Source organism: Eptesicus fuscus, chromosome 13 (assembly GCF_027574615.1).
Source record: "Eptesicus fuscus isolate TK198812 chromosome 13, DD_ASM_mEF_20220401, whole genome shotgun sequence".
Lineage (NCBI taxonomy): Eukaryota > Metazoa > Chordata > Mammalia > Chiroptera > Vespertilionidae > Eptesicus > Eptesicus fuscus.
Window position 1 is genome coordinate 36713969 of NC_072485.1, and position 22457 is coordinate 36736425.

The window sequence follows — 22457 nt, forward strand, 5'->3', positions numbered from 1 at the left end:
CCAAGCTGTTCACTAACTCAGATGAGTGAGTGATGAAACAACATCTTAATGGAAATCATTTTATATTATTTAACCCTCTTTTAAAATGTCTTAAGGTCACTCTAAGCACCTCAGATCCTAAGAAAAATAGAACAGTTTTCGCTGCCGTCCATTTTCGTGCTAAGTACAGGCTTATTAAAGGGCTTCCCAGGAGGTCTCCCTGGGCCAAGCCTCTATTTATACATCCCTGGAATTTTAAAAATAGCTGCACCTCGATCTGTTCCTTGCTCAGCAGGAAAGTGCACAGATCCTTGGGTGAGGTCCCCTCCACCCCCCACTCATGTCAATTTTGAGCATCTTTGCAGAGAAGAAATTTTATGGGAAAATTATATATCAGTCTCTCCCTTTAGGGGAAAGGCACAGCTTCCCCTACCAGCTATTTTAATGAACAGGATTGTAAAGTAAGTCAGGACAAATTAAACCATAGCCCCAAGATAGGGCCTTCATCCAGGCTCTTATGAAATCAACATTTAATGAGAGGAGCCTGGGGCACAATTAACAAATAGCTAAACCTTCTATCTTCACCTACCCTTTTCACCTCTTCCTCATGTATCCACCTGCGTTACAGAAAGAGAATAGGAGTGACACAGACATTGGCATGAAGGGTGATGTGTGTGTGGGTGTTAAGGACTGAGACACTTGAAACTTACAGCGATTTCGGTTGAAGACTGGAGAAGATGAGTTTCTTTTCTTTTTTTTTTTAATCCTCACCTGAGGATATTTTTCCCATTGATTTTTTAGATAGAGTGGTAGGTGAGAGAGAGAAACATTGATGTGAGAGAGAGAGAGAGACATCGATTGTTTGCCTCCTGCACACCCTCCGACCGGGGCCAGGGATGGAGCCTGCAACCCAGGTATATGCCCTTGACCAGAATCGAACGCAGGATCCTTCAGTCCTCTGGCCAACACTCTACCCACTGATCACACCTGGCTAGGACAGAGAAGATGAGTTTCTAAGAAGGTTGGGCACAAAGGAGACTGAGCCCGTGTGAATATGTTTAACCAAATAAATGTTACACAGTATGGCAATGAGCTAGAGTTGAGCCAACTGACATAACACCTCTTCCATGGAGCTTCTAAAATTCATCTGTTCTCTCAACAAATATTTGTTGAAAGCTCATGCTGTGCCAGGCCTGGTGCCTGCTGCCAGGGAAAAACAATGAATAAAAGCTAGAGCCTGCCATCAGGTGGGCTTCCAGTCTAGAGAGACGGATGTGCACAGGTGAGGCAGGGCAGAGGTGGGGTGGGAAGGGGAGTGTCTAGGAAAAAACCTAAGGTGTCCTTGGGCCTAACCTGGTTCACCTCCAAGGACTGATACAGTGCAATCAAGAACTTCATAGGCGTGGAATTTAGAACAGTGGGGCATTTTCACCTGTTTTCAAGAGGATGCCTAGGCTACAAATATAAATAGCTTCTAACTGGGTTTTGAAGGTCTTGGCTGATGGTACCATGCTAGGGAACCAGAGAAAGGGCTTAATATCCAAATTTTGAGGCTATTACTAGAAAAGCAAATATTTTGCTCTTCAGGAAGATGCTACTCTGCCAGGTGACTAGGAGTTGTGCTGATACAGGATGTCTTAGGTCCCCATCAGTCAGTCATGTACATAACATAGTTTACATAGAGCTTTTCACATATACATACTTCCTTCAATTATCCCTCCTCAACCTGTAGGGGACCGTTATTATCCTCCCGTTTTGAAGAAGTATGGCTCAGAGAGATTAAGTCATTCTCTCAAGGACTCCACAGGGACCCAAGGAAATTGGGGGGTCAGAATCTGAACCAAAGTCTACCCTATGGATTGTGTACTGCATGGAACTTCAGAAGAGTCCTCTGGCTCTGACCCTCCAGCATTTAATAAGAAAGCCCTGATGTTAATCATGTGAAAGTCAGCCAGCGTTTATCAAATGCTCACCTGTACTATGTGTGTTGCATAAACAAGAATTCACATCTTGATCTTCTGACTTCAGTCCGGTATACGTGCCACTCCACCTCATTTCCTTTCTTACAAGACCGTGTGGACACAATTGATCACACATGGCACTAGGCTAGCAGCTTCCCTTCCATTCATGTTGGCGTTTAATTCGTTGAGTGTATGTCTGCCTGCCATGCTCAATGTCAGCTCCTTGAGGTCAGGAAAGAACCCTGTCTGCCATAGTCACCACTGGCTCTCCAGAACCCGCTAGAGTGAGAATTTAAGAAATTAAACAAATGAGCGTAATTCCTACACTAGCTCTCTGCAGAATGGGTGTCATCCCTGCTTTACATTTGAAGCGACTTGAGTCCTAGAGACCAGTGGTGACCCAAATTTCACAAAGTACCACTACGTCATGTAAAGGGCTTATGAGCTGTCAAAGCCCATTCTTTAGCCTCATACAATTAGGTTTTCACCACCCCTCTGGGAAGTTCTGTTTGCTTTAATGTCAAAGCAGAATCTTGAAGGAAAAATAAAGAAATTCCTTTTATTTCAAGGACAAAAGAATATATATATATCAGTGCCTATGGCTTGAGGACAAATGATAAAGTAGCATCTCAGGTTTCTGAGATGTCAGTGGGTCCATCCACTCAGGCAGAGGAGAACCTAGACACTGACAGGTTGTGTGCCTGTCAGCATCCCATAAACATCAGGGTCACCCTGTTCAGGCCCCTTCCATTTAAATGTGTAAAAGAGCTCACAACCCAGCTTGTAAAGCGCTGATGGAGGGGTGCCCGGCCACCAGGCAACTGGCGCTCCAGGCCAGGAGAGCTCGTCTAGAGGAACTGGTAAGGAAATGGAGCATTTGGATGGACAGCTCCGTGGTCTCCGGATGAGAACTGTGAGATCGAGTGTCTGGGAAACTCTGTGTGGAGGATCTCATTTCATTTCACATCTATCCAGGGTCTGACTTGGATGTCACAAAGGATAAGCAACAGGGCCAGAAAATGGGGGAGATGTACTTGAAGAACCAAGTTCCCCTCAAAGGAAAAGCTGCCCCTTTGCCTCTCTGTTCCCTTATGTGGAAAATGCCTGTCTTGCAGCATTGCTCTGAGGATTGTCCAATGAGGAAGAAGCACCAGATGACTGGGTCTCAGTAGCATCACCTCTAGGAAAGATAGCAGCCAGGTGTTCTCACAGCGTTGCTTAACAATTCAATAAGACATGGTACATGAAGGGTGCTTTGCAAACTGTAAAACCTGAGTAAGTGTTCATTATTAATCAAAAAACAGCTTTCCCACACATTACCTCATTTGATCTAACACCAGCCCTGTGAGATGGGTGAAGTGGGAATTATTGTTCCCGTTTTACAGAAGTGGAAAGCAAGGCTCAGCAAATTTCATAACTTTCAACTTGCAGGTTACCCAGCCAGTAAGTGGCAAAGCCAAGGGTAGACCCCAAATCTGTCTGATCCTAAGATTCCTGGTTTTCCTTCACTGCACTTATGCAAAAAGGTGTGAAAGTGAGTAACGGCTGCAGATTATGTGGTTAGTCTTGGAATGCCAGTATCAGTCTGTGCTTTGTCTGGACTATGATTTCTGGAGGGAGGGGATCATATCTTATTGACCTGTGGATTCCTGGCATCAGGCAAGTCTTTGGCACATAGTGGGTATGCATGGAATATTATTGGAGGAATAATGAATCAGTATGAATTTATCAATACCTGCTATATAATAGGAACTCTGTACCCTCTGAACTGGGTGCTATCATCATCCCCATTTTACAGAGGAAGACAGTGAAGCTCGTGGCAATCCAATAGGCTGCCTACGGTCGAATAACTAGCAGAATTAATATTTGGAGCCGCATCTGATTCCAAGTCACTACCCTTTCATCCCCACTGCTTCCAGCCTGCTTAATAAGGGATTGGACTACCTATTGGCTAAGACCTGAAGTCAAGTTGTAGAGAGAGCCTGCCTCCTCGGCTCTCCACCCCCATCAACTCTGCACACCCTGCTGCCTGAAGCACCCAGGCTGTGGCCCCACCTCGCTGCCACCATAAACTGCCACCTGAAATAGTGCTGAGTTCACCCAAACAGATGCCAAGCCAATCTTCCCTCTTGGCTTCCCAGGAAGCTCTAGCCCTGAGTGCAGGCTCCGCCTCCAGAGTCACCAGGGGCCAGGGCCCTAGGAGCGAGGTGCAGAAGGGATGGGAACTGTGAAACAGGACTTGGGGAGGCCTGGGGCCTACAGAGTGTCTTTGTGGTCTGTGTGCGAAGAAGGGAAAGAAGCTTGAAGGGCATCCTGAGAAAGGCCCATTCCGGGAGGACTGCTTTATGGAGTGACACTGCTCCCCCCCTAACCCCACCCCCCTCCCCCTTCACTTGGAAAGTTTCCCTCAGGGCAACTCACTAGAGATAAGCAGATAAATAGTCCTGGACTGATTTCCACCAGGCTGAGTAGGGCGTTTGTGATCTGTTTTACAGTCTCAGGCACCTCTAGCCCCAGGCAAACACAGATTAATCCATTAGCCAACAACCCTAATTAAGGCTCGGTTCTGTGCCAAGATTTGTGTTGGGTATCAGGCCTAGACCTGATTAGAAGAATTCAATCCAGACTCGCGTGTCCCTAGTCTGATTCTGAGACAGACCCAGAAACAGCAAACCCCTCTGCCATGTAGTGTGGGAAGTCCAGGAGCAATAGAACAATGACAGGATGAATCGCAGAGACTCCTGGACTCCTCGCAGCAGGAGGGACACTTGAGCTGAGCCTCGGGGTGGATGATGCTCTGTAACATGGACATAAAGTTCCCTTAGAGCCGGAAGGAATAATGCCATCAGGTCCCCCCTGCAGTAGATGAGGAAACTGACACCCAGAGAGGGGAAGTGACCTTCCCAAGGTCACATAGCAGATTAGTGGCTGAGCAGGCACAGATCTTGCAAACCTGATCCTTGGACTCCTAGTCTAAAACTCACTGTCCCGAGAAACATTTCTTGAGTTAGTGGCCTTTGTCATTTGCCAAGCCCTTCCTGTCATCCATTTCACTGCATGCTCAGCACAGCCCTGAGGGTCAGCACAGGGCCTATGATAGGCAGCATCAATACCGCCCACACTCAGCACTTTGGAGAAGTCAAGGAACCTGGCTAAGGTCACACAGCTCAGAAGCTCCTGAGTCTGGCTCTAGGCCAGGGCTCTTGCACCCATTTTACAGCGGCTTCTCTCCTCTGGGCATCTGAGGAACCCAGTGTGTTACTGCCTGTAGCATCTCCCTTCTCAGGCAGTGTGCTTGGCAAGGTGTCCGGCATGGGAACTCACTATAAATGCTAACTCACTGTGTTGTTTTTTAATTCTTGAACATATTAGCCATTGCCTTGTAGACTCATAAGAAAGGACTGAGCCTCTATGATATAATTTTCTTTCTTTTCTCAAAAATAGCTAGACAATTAGTAGCTTAAAAGGGAGTCGTAATGGGCAAATGCAATTTGACATAGGTGCCACTTAACTTAATTTGAAACTAAAGGTGCTAGGCTTTTCATTGGAAGATGGTTGGGCCACGAGGCACAGAATCAAGTCGGGGTCTCCCTCCACCAGAGCCCTGGCAGAGGGCATTGTGGCCATGGTTGCTCAACCTGGTCCCTAAAAAGCAGTTGTGTCTGGGAGCATCCGCAGCCTCTGCCTGGATGACCATGAATCTGCGCTGACCTCACGCCCCAGGGGCTTGTGAATCAGGTCACGTACGTGTTGGTGAAGGGCCAGACAACTCCCACTGTGGAGTGCCCCCTGCCCCCTATCTGATTGCTTTATATCTGAAAGGCCATTTAGATGGTGCTTGGAATTGCAGTGGCAAAGCACTGAACATACACCCAGCAAAAGCACAAACCAGCCACCTCCTAGAGTACATGAGGCCCAGGGCCCAGCCTTCCTTTTACCCTCGTCTATCAGAGTCAAGGCTGGGCCCAAACACAGGCCCCAGAACACGCCCACAAGCCCTTCTCTGGCGATCGCGGACTCATCCTCACTGTTTTCACACATAACCGGTTTTTAATTAAATTTGACTTTTCCTCCCATCTGTTCAGCGGGACAGTCCCCTTTGAAGTGGCAAGCACAGACGTGGGGACAGGCTGGCAGTAGGGGGAGCAAACAGAGCAGAGCCCTTCCATCCAACCTATTTTCAAAGAATGGGTTTGGGACAGGCTTCTGCCCCGAGAACGTTCTTGTCCGAGGGTCACTGTCCACAGAGATTAGCTTCCCCACCCCTGGAATCCCGACTGCTCCCAGAAGCCAAGGAAGGTAGCCAAGTGTGACTCTTGTTCCCAGCAACACCTTGCTCAGTACTTATTTTTTTCTCTCTCCTCCCTCTCCTGCCTCTCCTGGCCCCTTCTACTTCCTCCCCACAGAGATCTGTGCTGCCGACTGCGGGGGCCACGGCGTGTGTGTCGGGGGCACCTGCCGCTGCGAGGAAGGCTGGATGGGGGCGGCCTGCGACCAGCGGGCCTGCCACCCGCGCTGTGCCGAGCATGGGACCTGCCGCGACGGCAAGTGCGAATGCAGCCCCGGCTGGAACGGCGAGCACTGCACCATCGGTATGACGGGCCGGGCCCCGGGGTGTCTTCTCTGGCCTGCACGGTGCCTTTGTCGGGTACTTCAGGGCCAGGGCTGACCCCACTGCATGTGGGAACTGGGCTAAAAGTCCTTTCATCTGGTGACATTATGGTTGGCATTTCCTAGACATCAATTGGACTAAAACTCATCACTGGACACTAACCTCCCTTCCTCCCCAATCTGCAGTTCCCAGATTCCAGCTGGTTGGCATGCCTTGCTAGTTAGCCCTTCCCAGGCCAAATGCAGGGTAGCTCTGCGTTAAGGAGCCTGGGTTCAAGAAGGAGGCAGAGGAGTCTCCCTTAGCAGCTGTGGGCTAGTCCCAGTGCCTCTCTGAGAGCCTCAGTTTCCTCACCTATAAAAATGGGAATAATAATGCATGTAAAGAGCTTAGAACAGGCTGGCACATAGTATAACACTCAATAAATATAGCCATTATTATCAAATTCACTATCTGGTTGGGAGGCACTGGGCTTAGCTCTGAACCCTTCATACCCAGTGGCCTCCTAGCCCTGAGCTCCCAAAGATTCCCGGAATCCCGGGGAAAGCTTCCCACAGGCCACATCTGCATCCCATTAGCCTGGGACCCCTCCTCCCCTGTCCTGGGCTTCCGTCCTGTCTGCGTTTGTCTCCTTTCTCCTCCCTGGGGGGGCTCCTCGGCACCAGGGCCCCTGCTAAAGCAGCTCTGTTGGCAGCTTTCAAAACAAGCCCATCACTCCCTTCCCTTCTTTCTGCCTTTCCCGCTGGTTTTGTTGATTTTAAACACAGCCAGACATTTTGCTTGGTTTATTATCTGGAATGAACACTCACCAAAAGCTCTTTATTGAATCAACTGGTCTGTGGATGTGTGTTTTAACTTCTTGCATTTTTTTTTAAAGGCAGGGTTGGGTCAGATGGTGCGCACATGCTTCCAGAGGCAGGATTCGGGTGCCCCTCCCGCTCTGAGAGTCACCTCTTGAGTCTTATAGCAACTGGAGACAAGCCCCAAAGCTTTGGGGGGGGGGGGGGGGAGGAGAGACACAAAGGAATTCTGAGCAAATGGAGCTGCCTCTTATCTCATGGTGTTTTTTGGGTTTCTTTTAGGCTCCATTCCTTTTGTTTTATAGCCTGAAATCCATGCATATTCACCTTCCCTGCCCTCACAACATCACTCTTTATAAGCGGCTGTAGGATACCTTCTACTTAATACTATTGATAATAATGGCTTCTAATTCTGAATATTTTCAATGTGCCAAGTGCTGTGCTAAAGGCTTTCACTGCATTATTTCATATTCCTAACAGTCACCCTGTCAAGGCACACAGCATTTTCCCAGGGCCTGAGGCCGAAGGTCACTTCACTTTTAAGAAGTGAAACAGGAATTGGAGGCTCGGTTTTCTGGGCCCTGGTGCAGGGGCTGCTCACCAGCTGCTTGCTCTGCAGTCTTTTCGGGACAAAGCCCGGTTCTCTGCAAAGGCATCCGGCCCATATCCTCCCCAGAGGCCGTGTCTCCCTAGGAGGGTTATGCTCACAGTTCCACACCTAATTCACCAGCCCACACTCTCCTCAGCCACTCAGAGCCCATGGCAGCCCTCCCCGCTTTTCCACAGCAGACAGTGCCGCCGCGTCTTGCTGTGGCTTCTGGGTGGCTTCTTGTGTCAGTGTCATCTTACCTTGTGATGGACCTGAACCCCCGTAAAGAGAAGGGGCTCAAGTTCCTGGCGGGCCCTCTTCCTTCAGCTCTGCTTCCCCTTTCCTGCGTGACTAAGGACGGCTGACCTTTCAGCCTCCCCAGCCCACAAGGGGCACAACCCTATTAAAACCAAAATCAGAGCCCAGAGGGAGGACATTTCTGTTTTCCTAGCTTGTTCATGGAGCCCTCAGCTCGCCTTCCCAAGTTCCAAAAAGTTATGGATGTCAGACTTTTATAAGATAAAAGCCTCACATTTGAGTCAGATGACAGGGGACCTGGGACGTTCTCCCCGGGTGCAGTCACGGATGACGCATGACCAGCTTGTGGGCAGGCTGGGCTACGTCTAGCGTCTCCTCTCATGGCTGTTCATCAGCCGGACCTGAAGAATGTCCCTTTTGTTTTGCTGCCAAGAAGTCAAACCACCCCCTCCCACCTCCCCTGCCCACCCTGTGGTCAGTCTTTAAGAGCAGATCCCTCCTCGGGATTTTGGATGCATCTTCCCCTCCAGATAAGACATCTATAAAGGTGAATGTGCATGATTCAAGAGAGAAGTTGACAGTCATAAATACCAGAAAAATGTCACAGGACATTGAAGAAGTAATGGGCTAGTCATAGTGGCTCAGATGAAAGGACGCTGGCTGGGAATTCCATTGCCTTTCATTGTGTGGTGAGCATTTTCCATCCCTGTCTCATCTCCCCGCATGGCAACTCGCTCCCTCCGTGGGTCTCTGCCTGTGGCCAGCTGTATCCCTGCTAAGTGAAGGAGCACCTCAGTGCTGAAGGAAGGCTTCGTAGCCTCAGGGATAGAAGGGCAGGGCCAGGCCATGCAAAGGAGGGAAACAATGGCGGTGCCGCCCCCCCCCCTTTTTTTAATGGAAACAAGAAGGAGAAAGCCCTTTTTAAACTTTGACAGTAACAAGAAGAACTTTCTTATATTTCCAGGGAACTTCAGCTCCCTGTGAGGATCATTTAGGAAAAGAAAGAAAAAAAAATGCTGATGTGAAAAGTCAGAAATTCAAGTGTTACATTTTCTCTTGTTACCAGATTCTTATACAGAAGGTCATTCTACTCTCGCTAGCTCTGATGCCGGAGTATATTTATGCCCCACGCCAGGGAGAGAGCCAGGATCCACAACACTGACTTGGAGATTTCCACGCAGTGAAGGCAGAAGCGAGGAGGGCCTGTTTATTCACACTGCCGCCCTCTTTAAACAGGAAAGCGGGATTTGATTGCTTTCAACAGCTGGCGCAGACAAATAAGCCAGGTCTGTGCTCCTCATGGCCAAGTCCCCAGCATTAGGACCTTTTACCCCAGTGACATTCCCCAGAGCAGATTACTAACCTTGGAATTGAATAGTTCCTTTGGTGGTTTTGCTCCATCTTTTAGCATAGAGGTTGGTTTTAAGAATAAAAGGGAATTTGACAGTGACATACTCTTTAACAGGCAGTTGTGGTATTTTTTTGGTTAAAAAGCAAGAATATGTCACATTGAATTCTAATTCCTTAAGAATTATCTGTGTCTGCATCTTCAAGAAAGGTCAGACAGACCACAGGGTCAGTGGGGGCTTCTGTGTCTCCCTCTGTGAATCACAGAATGGGGTGGCCAGAGGCCTTCTGGTGCCCACAGCACAGCACACCCATCAGTCAGCCTGGATCTGAGCTACCTGTTCCTGAAAATATCCAACAGATAAAAAGGAATTTCCTATTTTTGCTCTTACTGGTTACTAACGCTCCCACTTGTGTGTGTATATATATATATCAGGGATTTTCAACCTTTTTCATCTCATGGCACACATAAACTAATCACTAAAATTCTGCAGCACACCAAAAAATATATTTTTTGCTGATCTGACAAAAAAAAAAAGGTATAATTCTGATCCATTCACACTGGACAGCTATTGTTGTGTTGGCTATTGTCATTTTTTTAATTTGACAATCTAAGGGAAGTCAGTGCTCCTAACTAAAATAGTCAAGAATTGCTTGTTTTAAAAATTCTTGTGGCCGGCCCACTGGTTGAAAATTGCTGGCGTATATGGAACCCAGTTTTCCTAGTCCAGAAGTTAAGGTAAGATGGATTGATTTCTATCTATTTTTCAAGTATGTGATCAACACAGAGTCACCAGAAGCATGTTTTTGGAGATATTTTCCAGAAATTTTATGGTTCTCTTAAGTCTAGGGCTTGACCTCCAATTTTTTTAGCGAAAGCTGCAAATCACAGTTAAATTTAAGAAGGTGTTCAATTTTTTTTTCTATTTCTTTGAAAGCACTGCTCACATTTTGGATCACTTCTCTGATAGTTATTTTATTCACTTCAGTGCCCCTGTCTATAAAGTCTCAAAACACATGTGGGAAATGCCAGCTTCTGATTACATTGGTGAAATTCCAACCTTGACCCCAAAGCTGTGATTATTCAAGATGCCAGATATACAGAATTATTTACTGGGCTTCAGGAGAGCTGTCCAATCACATACGTCTTGATTCTTAAACAAATCCTCCTCTGGGAGTAAAGATCAAAATAATACTCTGATGATGCAATTGCTACAGTGAGCAAAGCCAGATGAAGAGAAATTATAAAGAAAGGCCACAAAAACTTCTGGAGTTCTTTGTCCACTTTCAAATGGTAGCTCTCAGAGTGGGGTTTTGTTTTTTTCTTCGTTGTGTAAATAGACAGTCCTCAATGAAGAAGTCTCAAATTGCTCACGAGTCATGGGCGCCTGTGTGATGGCCCCATGCATATCCCTCCTCAAAAGCATTCTCTCACAACACGGCCTGTGACCTGACAGGACAGATGCTGACAAGGAGAAAGAGAAAATGGACAGGGATCTATTCCAAGTTATGGGAGCAGTTGATGGTTCTGGGAGATTTTAAAAGTCACACGTGGTAGGGGTGGGAAGTGAGGAAAGTTAGTGGGCCTTGTGAGTTCCTGTCAGGATGATGCCTTTGGCCACTTACTCATTGACCACCCAAATAAGGAAGAGTATTAATGTGTCCAACATCTTAACAAGAACATGACTTTGATGGTTTGCCATTCATCTGCAAGAAATTTAGGTGATTATAGCCACCCCAGGCATGGCCTGTTATAATGAGCCTTGTTTAATCTGGCCTAATGTGTTCCTATGATACAACTATTCAAGCCATCTGAGGCTCCTGGGGAAGAAGAGTGAAAAGCCTCTGGCCATGTTCTCCATAACCTCAGATTGGGGGCCCTTAAAGCTTCTTGGGATTATCCTCAGAGAAACTTTTGTTGGTACAGGCAAGTCAAGGAAAGAAGTTTTCATGTTAGAAGTCATAGAGATGCTAAAGAAGTCCAGATCAACCTCATGCGAAAGCTCAGGGTCTGTGTCATAAACAGCTGTGTGCCACCACTGTCCTCAGCTTCTTGCATAATGAGGGGAATGTAAGAGCACAAGAAACATTTGTGCAGTGTTGAAAAAAATAAGCATGGCCCAAGAGGGAAAATGACTCTACTGCCATCATCTTCATCCTGAAGTTCTGAGGAGAAAGATGAACAAATTTTGTGAAGTCTGAATCCACCGTTCATAATGCAAACTTATGGAAGTTTTGCCATCTTTACTTAAAGTTAGGACTTTAAAATCATGATGAATTTTTAAGTGACCTTACTCATGGGTATGTGTGCCAAGATTATCAAGCAATGAAAGCAATAATAGTATGGACTTCTGCATGTGCCTTTTATAAATCAATGGGATTGGACTTCAAAGACATGGTTATCACTTTCATTTTCAAGAGCCAGATACAAAGAAGCTCTATCTCATTCCCAGGAAACTGCTGGACTTAGTAGGGACTGGCTGTTATCAGCTTTTGGATTCACAGTGTGGCTTGAAGTCACTGTGCAAAGTGGCCTCTTGATTTGTGGGGTGAGAATTTGAAGTTTTGAAAGTCCACTTCTGTCCCCTGAAACCCACAACACTGATTGCAACATGAGTCTACCTCGGTCACCTCTACTGGCTGCTATTGCTGCCTGCAGTCTGGAAGAATTAGTAAGCGTTTTTTAAAGGTATTAAAAGCGTATTTACATTCAATAGAGATCTTTCAAAAGTAGAATGGCACTAGAAGAGAGAGCTCTGAAGTCAGCACCTGGGTGTGGGGAGATTATCTTATAGAGCGGATATACTCTGTACTCATCGCCGGAGTCGTGGTATCATCATTAAGTTTGGAGGCAAAGTGTTTCTTGCTGGAGAACTCTCTCAGAGTGGATGCTGCATGGTGGTGTGTCCATTTAAATCACAACGTCGGTGTCTCATTCAACCTAATCATCCTTCCCTCCTGTGAAAGACATCTAGGCTCACTCCATCTCTTCTGTAGCTGGAGGTCAGAGTTTTTACAAGAATGTGTGATTATGACCTTCAACAAAACCCTGCAGATCTGAAAGCTAAGAGCAACAACTGAGCCAGGAAATCCTGCGAGTTAGTGCTGCCTGACAGCACATCCTGGGAGGTGATGTCTGAGAAATTTTAGATCCTTTTGCAAAATTAGATGAATGAACTTGACTAAGACAAAAGTGACAGATGAAGCAAGAAACAAGAAAGCCTTCGCCTTAGCCAGAGGTGCTTCCGGGGCTGTGTTGCCTGTAGGCTGGCCCTGGTTTTCATTGTTTGGCATTCCACAGCTTTGTTTATTGGCTCCTGCTTAATAAGTCACTCGCCTTCATTTTCCCTGGTATAGCTTATTATGTTGTGGACGCCACAGCATCTATCAGAATGAAGGGGAAGATGCAGGCCCAGTTAAAATCTCCCCTTCCCACATTTCCACTTGGCTGTGCAGCCTCCAGGAGCTGCACATATTTCATCTCGAAACAGAGACCACATGGATACTCAGGCTAAGAACAGAGCCTCTCTTCCACCAGTCTTTTGAGGCAAAGATATTCTGATAAATAACAATAGTATCTATCCAGAGGATTGAAAAAATTAAATTTATGTAAGAGAGTAAGAATGTCCCTACAGTTTAGAGAACCCTAGGGCTTCCAGATAAGACCCCACCATTGCAGTCCAGTCCTACTTACGGACTTTTGATTCATGTATGAAATCGAGCTGAGGATGGGGGACAGCCTGGCAGAAAGCATCAGGCCCTTCAGGAGACGGCCATCTGTCTGGCTTTTGTGGGAGCACACATGGAGGAGTCATAGAGAAGGGGGTGAAAGGGAAGCTGCTCAAATGATTAGGGCTTCAGCCTAGCTGGGGAAGGTGAAATGGGGTTCCTGGTTTATTCTGAGAATGAACAGGTCTGCCCTGTTTTAAACACACATATATGCACGGTGGGGTTTCTTTCAGAGCAACATTTGGCCCCCCACCCATCAAGTAAGATTGCCAAAAGATTCAGTGCTTGGATGCAACCCCTCCATTGGGAAACAAAGCACACATCATTCTGTCTTTTGAGTTAATAAGCATTGAGAAGGGGTCAGGTTTTCTTTTCTTTTTCTTCTTTTTCACAATGACATCCATTGACCAGCACCTCGCAGTCTTTGTAAGATGCGCCGAGGAGAGATGCCTCTTACTTAGAATACCAGGCGTGCTGCACCCAAGTCTAGGTGGGCACATGTGTCCACAGAACATTCAGGAATGCAAACAGATAACCTAGTGGTATATTTGACCAAACACTCAACCCACTTCCCTAGAGCATATCAAAGATGACTTCAATATCACATAGTTCTAAATGCCAGTTTCCTGGGGACCCCTCAGCCCAAACAGGGTGCACCTGTTCTTAAACCACTGCTGCCCCAGAAGGGAAGTTGGATGCTGCTCTGGGTAGACAAAGGGCAAGTTCTCGTTTTCCATAGAGCTGAACAGCCCTGGCAGAACAGGAGCTTCCCATCCTCCTTTTCCTCCCGTTTTCCTTACCCATTTGTCATCTTGTTTGTATGATCACATTTGGGTTGAAGTACCTTTTGGCCCTTCCTGGAGAATGTGCTTGCTCTCCCTCCTCCTCTCTTATGTTATCCTGTCTTTGATTTTATTTTCCCCACCATGGCAGGTCTTCCCCAAACGTGGGGTGCATCCCCTTTGTCTCCTCAGCACCTGGCATGGTTATGTGGCAGGCAGTGTTGCATTTTCTTGATCCTACCTTAAATGTCCTGTCTTTTATTTCCCAAGCGCACTATCTGGATAGGGTAGTTAAAGGTATGGTCTTCCTTCCTCTATTTTCCTATTGTCTTTGTGTGTGTGTTTGTGTATAAGCATAAAGAAGAAATGCGTATATAAAAAAAGTATACATACACCCATAAGCATGGTGTCTAGATACTGCCACATCCCCAGCTTTGTCACAGCATCTACGGCCCAGTGGGTGGGTGTTTCGTCACAAGGTGATTGATAATACCCAGAGTGTCATTCTTCCCCCAAAAGTGCTCAGTCTGTTTGTGACATTACCATTGTGCTATTGTCCTTCCCTCCCCATACACACATACACTCCTCATGCTTTCTACCCCATCTCATGTCACCCTGCCCATCCCTTACGGCCCCTGGTCCGTTAGAATTAAGACGGTGGGAACCAGAGTGGGTGGCCGGAGAGAAGAAGAGACCCCAGAGCAAGCTAAGAAACCTGAAGAGCTGCATTCTCACTGCCGTGTTCACTCATCCAACAACCACTTACGGAGCACCACTATACTAGAGATTGTGCCAGGCTCTGGACAAAGGGCAAAACAGACCCCTGACCTCAGGGAGTGGGTGGTCTTTTGTTTTCCTTTTCAGAGGCCTGGCTTTGGTAAGTCTTCTCTTTGAAGAGTATTCCCTACAGGCAAAGTTATTCCTGCTATTTTAAACATTTGTATTAATTAGGTAGTGCCTAGTTTTCCAAATAGGCCTCATTGCTCTAAGTCTCAAGATGATCAGATACGTGTGCTCCTAAAGGATGCCAACTCCCCAGGAGAAAAACTATGCCCTATCTTTTTATCCTTAAGCCCTGGCACAGCACCTGGTTAAAGGCTCGTGCACTGCAGTCAGGCTGCCTGAGTTGAATCCCAAGTCCGACACTTAATGAACTAGCTGACTTTGGGAAAGTTACATAACCTCCCTTCACTTCAGAGTCTTTATAAAAGAGGATGATAACAGGACCCACCACCTAGGGTTGGCATAAGGATTAAGTGAAATAATGAATGTAAAGCGCTTAGCACATGGGCAGGAATGATGCTCAGCAAACATTAGTTATGCTATTCTAACATCATGTGCTCATTCTCACCCTTAATGTGGAGAAGGACTTTGTTGGTGAGACTAATTTGTGAAATTATAAAGAAAAGGTGAAATTGGCTTTTAATAAGAGATAGCAACTTCTGTTTAAAAACTTATGGAGAAGGTTTAGGGGAAACATAAATTACTAAATGCTTTTCAACTAGGACATCTTTGCCAAAGACTGCAGAGGTGTTACTAGACCCATCAGTGGATGCCTGGTGTTGAGAAGTAAAGTTCCTGTTATTTCACATGTTGGTCTTCAACTGAGAATAAAATCTTTCCAGCGAGAGAGAGTAGTACCTGTGAGTCTCTATAGGAATTTCACAAATAATCACTAGAGGAATCATCAAACTAGATTAAATTTAAGTGTTACCACCTAGTTGGTGAATTTTTCCTACTTGGTAAAGTATTTCATATTCATGAGTCAGTGAATCATAAGTTGCTTCAAAAGACAAATGTTTCTTGGCAAAATCTATGTCTGGAACAAGTCCCCATCTAACTTTCTGGTATAATGGATACTAATCCTAAAATAAGAATTCAGAGACCTATATAATGCAGGCTCAGGACTTGTCAAAATAGAGTGCTTTGCAGTTCAAAGACAAGCCAACTTCTATTCTGTGCTTTCCAATTGTATTGGTAGAGACTAAAGAAATAGCATTCACTCAACAAATATGGAGGCCAGGAAATGTGGAGGCCACACAATAGAAACAGTCCCTTCTCTAGGGTAGCCCACAGTCTAGCAGAGAAGACACTAATAAAACAATTCCAACAAGATGAGAGTTAAGATAGGGGAAGTCCAGGGGCCACTTAGCAAGGAGATCTCCAAGTTCTTTGAAGGGCTTTGAAGACCAAGATTGTGAACTTTTACATAAACAAATGAGAAAGCCACTGAAGGTTTGGTTTTTAAAAGAAGGATGATGACCTGGTGACATTTGTGATTTGGAAGGCTCGATCTGGCCACATGTTGGAAAAGGGCTGAGGGGGAGCATTAGGGGACAAGGAGGCCAATTAGACTATTGCTGTTATCTAGGTAGGAAATGATGGTGACCTAGATAACACTTCTAGGGAAGTGATGATAGGGGTGAAAAAGTACCAGAGAACCAGAAAAAGAACCAGAAAGAAACAGGAGATTTTGATATGTTAGGTGGGTGTGTTTTTAGCCCCTTAACTGAAAAATAAATAACATCAAGGATTCTGAAAGTCTTCTAGTCATACCTGCTGCTAGCTTCAAGGGGGGCTTCCTCATAGGCTTAGCAGAAGGTGGAAGATAAAGCTGTCCCTTGTCATTTAAAGGGCATCATTTCTTTTGAAAAACTTAGCCCTTCTCTAACCCTTAAAATTACATTATTTTGGCTCTAGCAAATGCCTGGTGTGAGTCCTTCCAGAGGGAACTGTTAATGTCACTTGTGCTCTCTGAATTATTGATGAGCTTCAGGGTTTGTGGAATTAATGAGCTTCAGTAGTGGGTAGGCATGGACATACTGCTTTAAGAAAGTCAGCAAGTCACCCAGAGGAGCCTTCCTCATGATGGCTAATGGGGGTGTGATTATCCCAGAAGCAAATTGCTAGGTGAGAGCAGACCTCATTCAACCCACAGGTACTCAGGGACCCTGTGAAACCCTGAAACTGATAGGACAGTGCAGATCCTCAGGGCATACGTGGGTCCATTTAAAGAAACTGACAATGGATAAAGTGCCCTCGATTTCCCATGGAGGGCTTTCCCTCCTGGAGAACACCTGCTTCTCCAGGCAGTTTCAGAGCAGCTCAGGATGTGTGCTCGAGGCACTGAGGGATAAGATGCACTCACTAGAGCAGGGCTTCCCACAGTGGAATGGAGCATTCTATGTTTCTGTAAATGGTTACGGGGGAGAGTTCTGAGGTCAAAATGGAAAATGTCCTCAGAATCTAATCAGGTTTCTTTATTGTAAGACTTTCAGAGCCTTTACTATATTAATATTGAGTGTGACTTTCTAGGATAAGACAGTAGGATGCAATGTTTCCCAAACTTATTTGATCTCAGAAGCTTGTTTTTGTATGACCTCAGAGAACTAGTAAAATTCACACTGAGACGTACTTTTTGAGATAGAAGACCCACTTTAAATCCTTTCTGGAACAAAGTAGGGTAAGTAGAATATAAAATTCTTCAGATAAGGGGATATATGGCATCTCTGTACACCCCAGAATGAACACAAGCCTGACATCCAGTCAAGTTTGTTGAAATTAAGAACAAAATCATCAAAGTTGATGTTGCTTTGACCTTCTTCCTAGGTTGGTTACACTGGAAGGAACTAACAGACATCTCATTCAAACTCTCATTTTATGATGAAGAAATTGAGGCCAGAGAGGAAAAGGAACTATCCCAAGGTCCCACAAGTTAGTTAGGCAGGAGGTACCAGAACCGAGGTCTCCTGTTCCACTCATTGATTCATTGCAACAAATATGTATTGAGGGTCTGCACAGCATGAATTAGGCCCAAAGTTGCTTTTATGGAGTTTCCATTCTAATGAAGGGAGTAAAACATTAAACTAATTGTAAAATTGTAACTTACATACACTTGGGACAGTTGCTCTCAAAAGAAGGACAAGGTGCTGGGAGAGCATGAAATGGTGGCCTTGGGCTGAGACACATGGCCCCAAACCCATCTCGCTACTTCCCACACAGCTGCATGTGGATCCTCATGTCACCGGGCTTGTCTAAGGTCTCTTTGGCAAGGTTCGTATTTGTGAAGACCATAGTTTTTGACCCAAATGTTGACATAGTTTGAACTGACAAAAGGTTATTTTCTGGTTTGTGGATTTCTTAGTGCAGTTATACCACATTAAAATAAATAAACTCAATAATAATAATAATAGCAGCTATCTTTTATTGAATACCTACTTATGTTACCCACTGTGCTAAATAGTTGACATCCATTATTTCATTAATCTTCTCAACAACTCTTTGAATTAGTTATTACCTCCATTTTACAGATCAGAAAATTGAGGACTAGAGAGTTAAATAATTTGCCAATCATCCCACATGTAGTAAGTAAAATGGTGATGCTGGGATTTGAACTGAGGTCTGTTCAGCTCCAGAGTCCACACACTATTACAGCACATGGGTTTAAAAAAAAAAAAAATTAGGATTAAATATTGTGAAATTGGAACTGCTCTAGAAATTTAGGATCTGAAATATATAACAAAAAGTTTATTTAGTTTAGAAATAACAAATGTAAGGTGTTTAGCACAGTGGCATAGACCTTGAGTGTATAGCAACTGTCATTGTCATTACTGTCCTGAAGCATCTAAATCAGGGATTGGCAAACTGCAGCCCATAGACCAAATTTGGCTTATCACCTGCTTTTGTAAATAAAGTTTTATTGGAACACAGCCATGCTCATTCATTCATAAATTGTGTGTGGCTGCTTTCAAGCTATAATGGCAGAGTTGAGTAATTACAACAGACATTATGGCTTACTCGCCGAAAATATTTATTATTTGGAACTTTATTGAAAAAGTTTGCTGACTCTGATCTAGATAATTGCCTCAGTTTACTATTTTGCCTTTCTGTGAGCCCAACCTGAGGTTGTGGGTACAACATATGATATTTCTAAAAATAGGAGGTAAAGGTAAATAGAAGATTCAAATATTGTGTTCGAGCTATAAGTCAGGCTGTGTTTATCAGGCATAATTATCTTATTTAATTCTCCCAACTACCCCATTTTAAAAGTTGTCTGAGTCTCAAAGAATTAAAATAATGCCTGGGTCCTACAGCCGCTGAGTGGTAGAGCCAGCCTTTGATATGGTTCCCAAGTTTGTGCTCCTGCACAAGAGCTGTTCTTTGCATCTTACAAGGGGTTACCCCTTAGAGCAAGAGAAAGCAATATACCACCATTCTTAAAATTTGGACCTTGTTTCCTCCAAGACTGATTTCAAATACAAATGAGGCCTAATTGACAGGAAGTCCCAGCCAGCTGGACACGAATGGGACTAATTGGAGGATGAAGGAGACTGTAATTGTTTAGACCAGGAGGGGTGGCTGATGTTGGCTAAGGAGTTAGAATGCCTGGGTAGTCATCTGCGCGTCACAGCACTGTGCCTGCGCTTTTAACTGCTGCTTTCTCCACCACTTTTGGGTGGCAATGCTGGTGCTTCTCACCTTTCCCAACAGGCTTCTGCTATGCAAAGACCACATAGCCTACACTTGCTTCTAAACTTCTGGAGGAATCTCTCCTAGGCTTGGCGTGCACACTCAATAAATGGTTCTTCCTTTGAATGGAAAACACAGTGGCCAGGTTGATTGATTGGTTGCTGTGTTGAACATCTCATATAAATGAGCATGTTCTTTTCTTTTATGTTGCAATAACAGTCAACTATCAAAAGTCCTTGAAACACTAAAGTTTTAGATTCTAATTGATTGGCCATTTAGTGAGTTGCCTACCTTAGCCTCAGTCTTGTAGCTACATCCACATTTGTCCCATTTAAGAAAAACAGGTCGATTCTCAGTTATTTCATGGCAGAGAATTCAGTTTGTAGCCAGACTTGTAGCCGTGTGCTGCTCATAATACTAAATTAAGTGTTATAGATGACAGAGTGTTTTCCCATCATACCTTTCCCTGAGACTGAGCAGGGGCAGAGAGAAGACACGGAAGGCTTGCCAGTGAAAGGTGGTTTTTTTAAATAGCTCCTCTGAGAAAGGCATCAGCAGGATTGTTAAAATGGGGACTTGAATGAAAACCAAGTAACTGAAGTGAACCAAGTAACTTGGCAGATTCTTAGACAGAGATTTCTGAGCCCACACACTCAGAGAGAGGGTCATCAAACACCTGTAAATCTATTTGAATAGTAATAAAAACTCCCCACCTTATGATATATTCAAGGCAGAGTCTAAATATGGCCTGGCCCTTCTTGTTGAAATCATCTGCAGCCCTCTCAGACAGATGGCCCTCCTGTGTTAGGTTCCCACCATATTCTGTACATCTCCCCTAGGGCACTTAGCAGTGAAATATTTTGCTTATACAAATCTGTCTCCTTTGATAAGCTACATGCTTCTCAAGAATTAAAAACTAGGTCTTATTCATCTCTGTTCTTCCAGTGCTAGCCCAGAGAAGGTGCTTAATAAGTGACAGACAGGCAAACAGATGTCCAGATGAACAAAGTCAGGGGAGGGCATGCTGCCCATTTCTGCATGTGCAATTGCAGACAGCCCTGGCTAGTCTCTCTTGTGTCAGTCACCAGGGCTCCTCTGGGTGTATAGCCCTTCTTAGTGGCTACAGATAAGATGGGAAGAAAAAGACCCAAGGACACCTCCTCAGAGCAAAGACAGTTGTTTATGAGAAAACAGGACAAAATAATTGAAAAGCCTGAGGTCCAGTACAGCTGACCTAGTAACAAGAGCTGGAAAAAGGTGCAGCTTCTAGAATGAGACCCAGAGGTTCCGAGGGGGTGTGAGGAGTAAACAGAGAGATGATTTCTTTGTCCCAAACAGCTGCCAGAGACTGGAAAAACAAGAGTGAACAAGGAGCAAGAATCAGGCAGAAAGCTCCATTGGTCAGATTCCAACAGGCCTACGTCTGCTGACTCTCACTCTAAAATCCTGATCGCTTTTGAAAGAGGAGATTTTAGATGCAGAGGTGTGGGTTTCAGACCTATCCCTGTCACTTCCTAACTGTGCCACCTCCTGACTGTGCCACCACCTGGCTGTGCAGCCTTAGCAAGTTCTCCACCTCTGAATCTGGGTTGCCTCATCAGTTCCTAATGCTACCAGCCTCCCTGGGTGCTGAGGGCACCGATGTGCTGATGGGATGTGAAAGCATTTTGTAAGTTGGCAGGCAGAGTGTGAATGTGTGTGACTGCAATGGGCCATGGACGATCCGACCTCAATTCTGTGTGCTTTGCTTTGCAGAGGGTTGCCCTGGGTTGTGCAATGGCAATGGCAGATGCACCTTGGACCTGAATGGGTGGCACTGTGTCTGCCAGCTGGGCTGGAGAGGAGCTGGCTGTGACACATCCATGGAGACCGCCTGTGGTGACAGCAAAGACAATGATGGAGGTAAGGCTGTGGCACCCATGAACCCTATGCAGCTTTGGGGTGGGGGGAGACTTAGGGTAGAGTGTGGGCATTATTACTGAGTTAACAGGCCACCAGTATACCATCTGGCTAGTCAAGAAGGCCTGCAGGGCTGGCATATAATTGTACATGTGGTCAGGATGAGCACATATCACTAGTTGTTCCATTTGAATTAATTAAAAGTAAGTAAATGAAATTAATTGCCATCCAACAGCAAGTGCACAGGAGAAGGCATATGGAGGAAAGAATTTTTCAATTCAATAGTGAATGAGTTGCCCAATAAAGCTATGAGAACCCCCTCACTGGAAGTGCACAAGAAGAGGCCATCCAATCCTGTATCACAGGAGGTGGCAGAAAGGATGCTTCTCCAAGGTTGAGTTACCTTTTCTCTTCTGTTCCTCACCAAGCACACTGGGGGCCACCTTCTGCCCCTGTGGGTTTATAATAGAATCTGTCTTTGCTGTTGGATTTTTTCTAAGTGCTGGATAGTCAAAACCCTAAGGAAGGGAAGCCTAGTCTTGTGGAACATTTATTACCTGAGAGTGAAGCTCTAATCCCAATTCTTTTACTGCCTGTGTATCCGTAAGCAAGCTGCTTGATGTCTCAGGGCCTCATGCTTCCCATTTATAGAATGAAGCTATTGGATCATGAGGACCATTCCAATCCTTACATTGGTTCTAGAATTAGCCTTCATCTCTCTGTTATATAAACTTGGATAAATACAACCATGATGTGGTTTACTTTCCCAGGAATATGGACTGATTCTTCCTGACTCTACCTATCTGTGGGGTTATAAGGAGAATAAAAAGATAGAAATATGAAAAAAAAATTAAAACAGTTAAGCCTTCTTTTCTAATGATGACCTAGTTGGCCTGGTCCAGATGTGTTTATGCAGCTCCCTCTTATTTATGCCAAGGGACTTTCTAGTATATAGGATAACAGGAAATCAACAGGTCAGAAATTTTCTATGCCACCCTTTGGGAATTTTCTATTTAGAGTGATTCTATAATCTCA

The 22457-nt window shown here is 45.2% G+C and overlaps 1 protein-coding gene across 4 annotated transcripts in view; it reads left to right on the forward strand.

Annotated features, from left to right (window-relative positions):
- Positions 1-22457, forward strand: part of TENM4 (teneurin transmembrane protein 4) — a 377541-nt gene that overhangs the window by 257678 nt on the left and 97406 nt on the right. For 3 of the 4 annotated variants that reach the window (XM_054725404.1, XM_054725406.1, XM_054725403.1), the window contains 2 exons: positions 6347-6532; positions 21279-21425. In XM_054725404.1, the coding sequence (XP_054581379.1) occupies positions 6347-6532; positions 21279-21425 (333 nt within the window). Of the gene's footprint in view, positions 1-6346; positions 6533-14324; positions 14352-21278; positions 21426-22457 lie in introns of all 4 variants that reach the window. The other variant, XM_054725405.1, reaches the window with a different exon arrangement.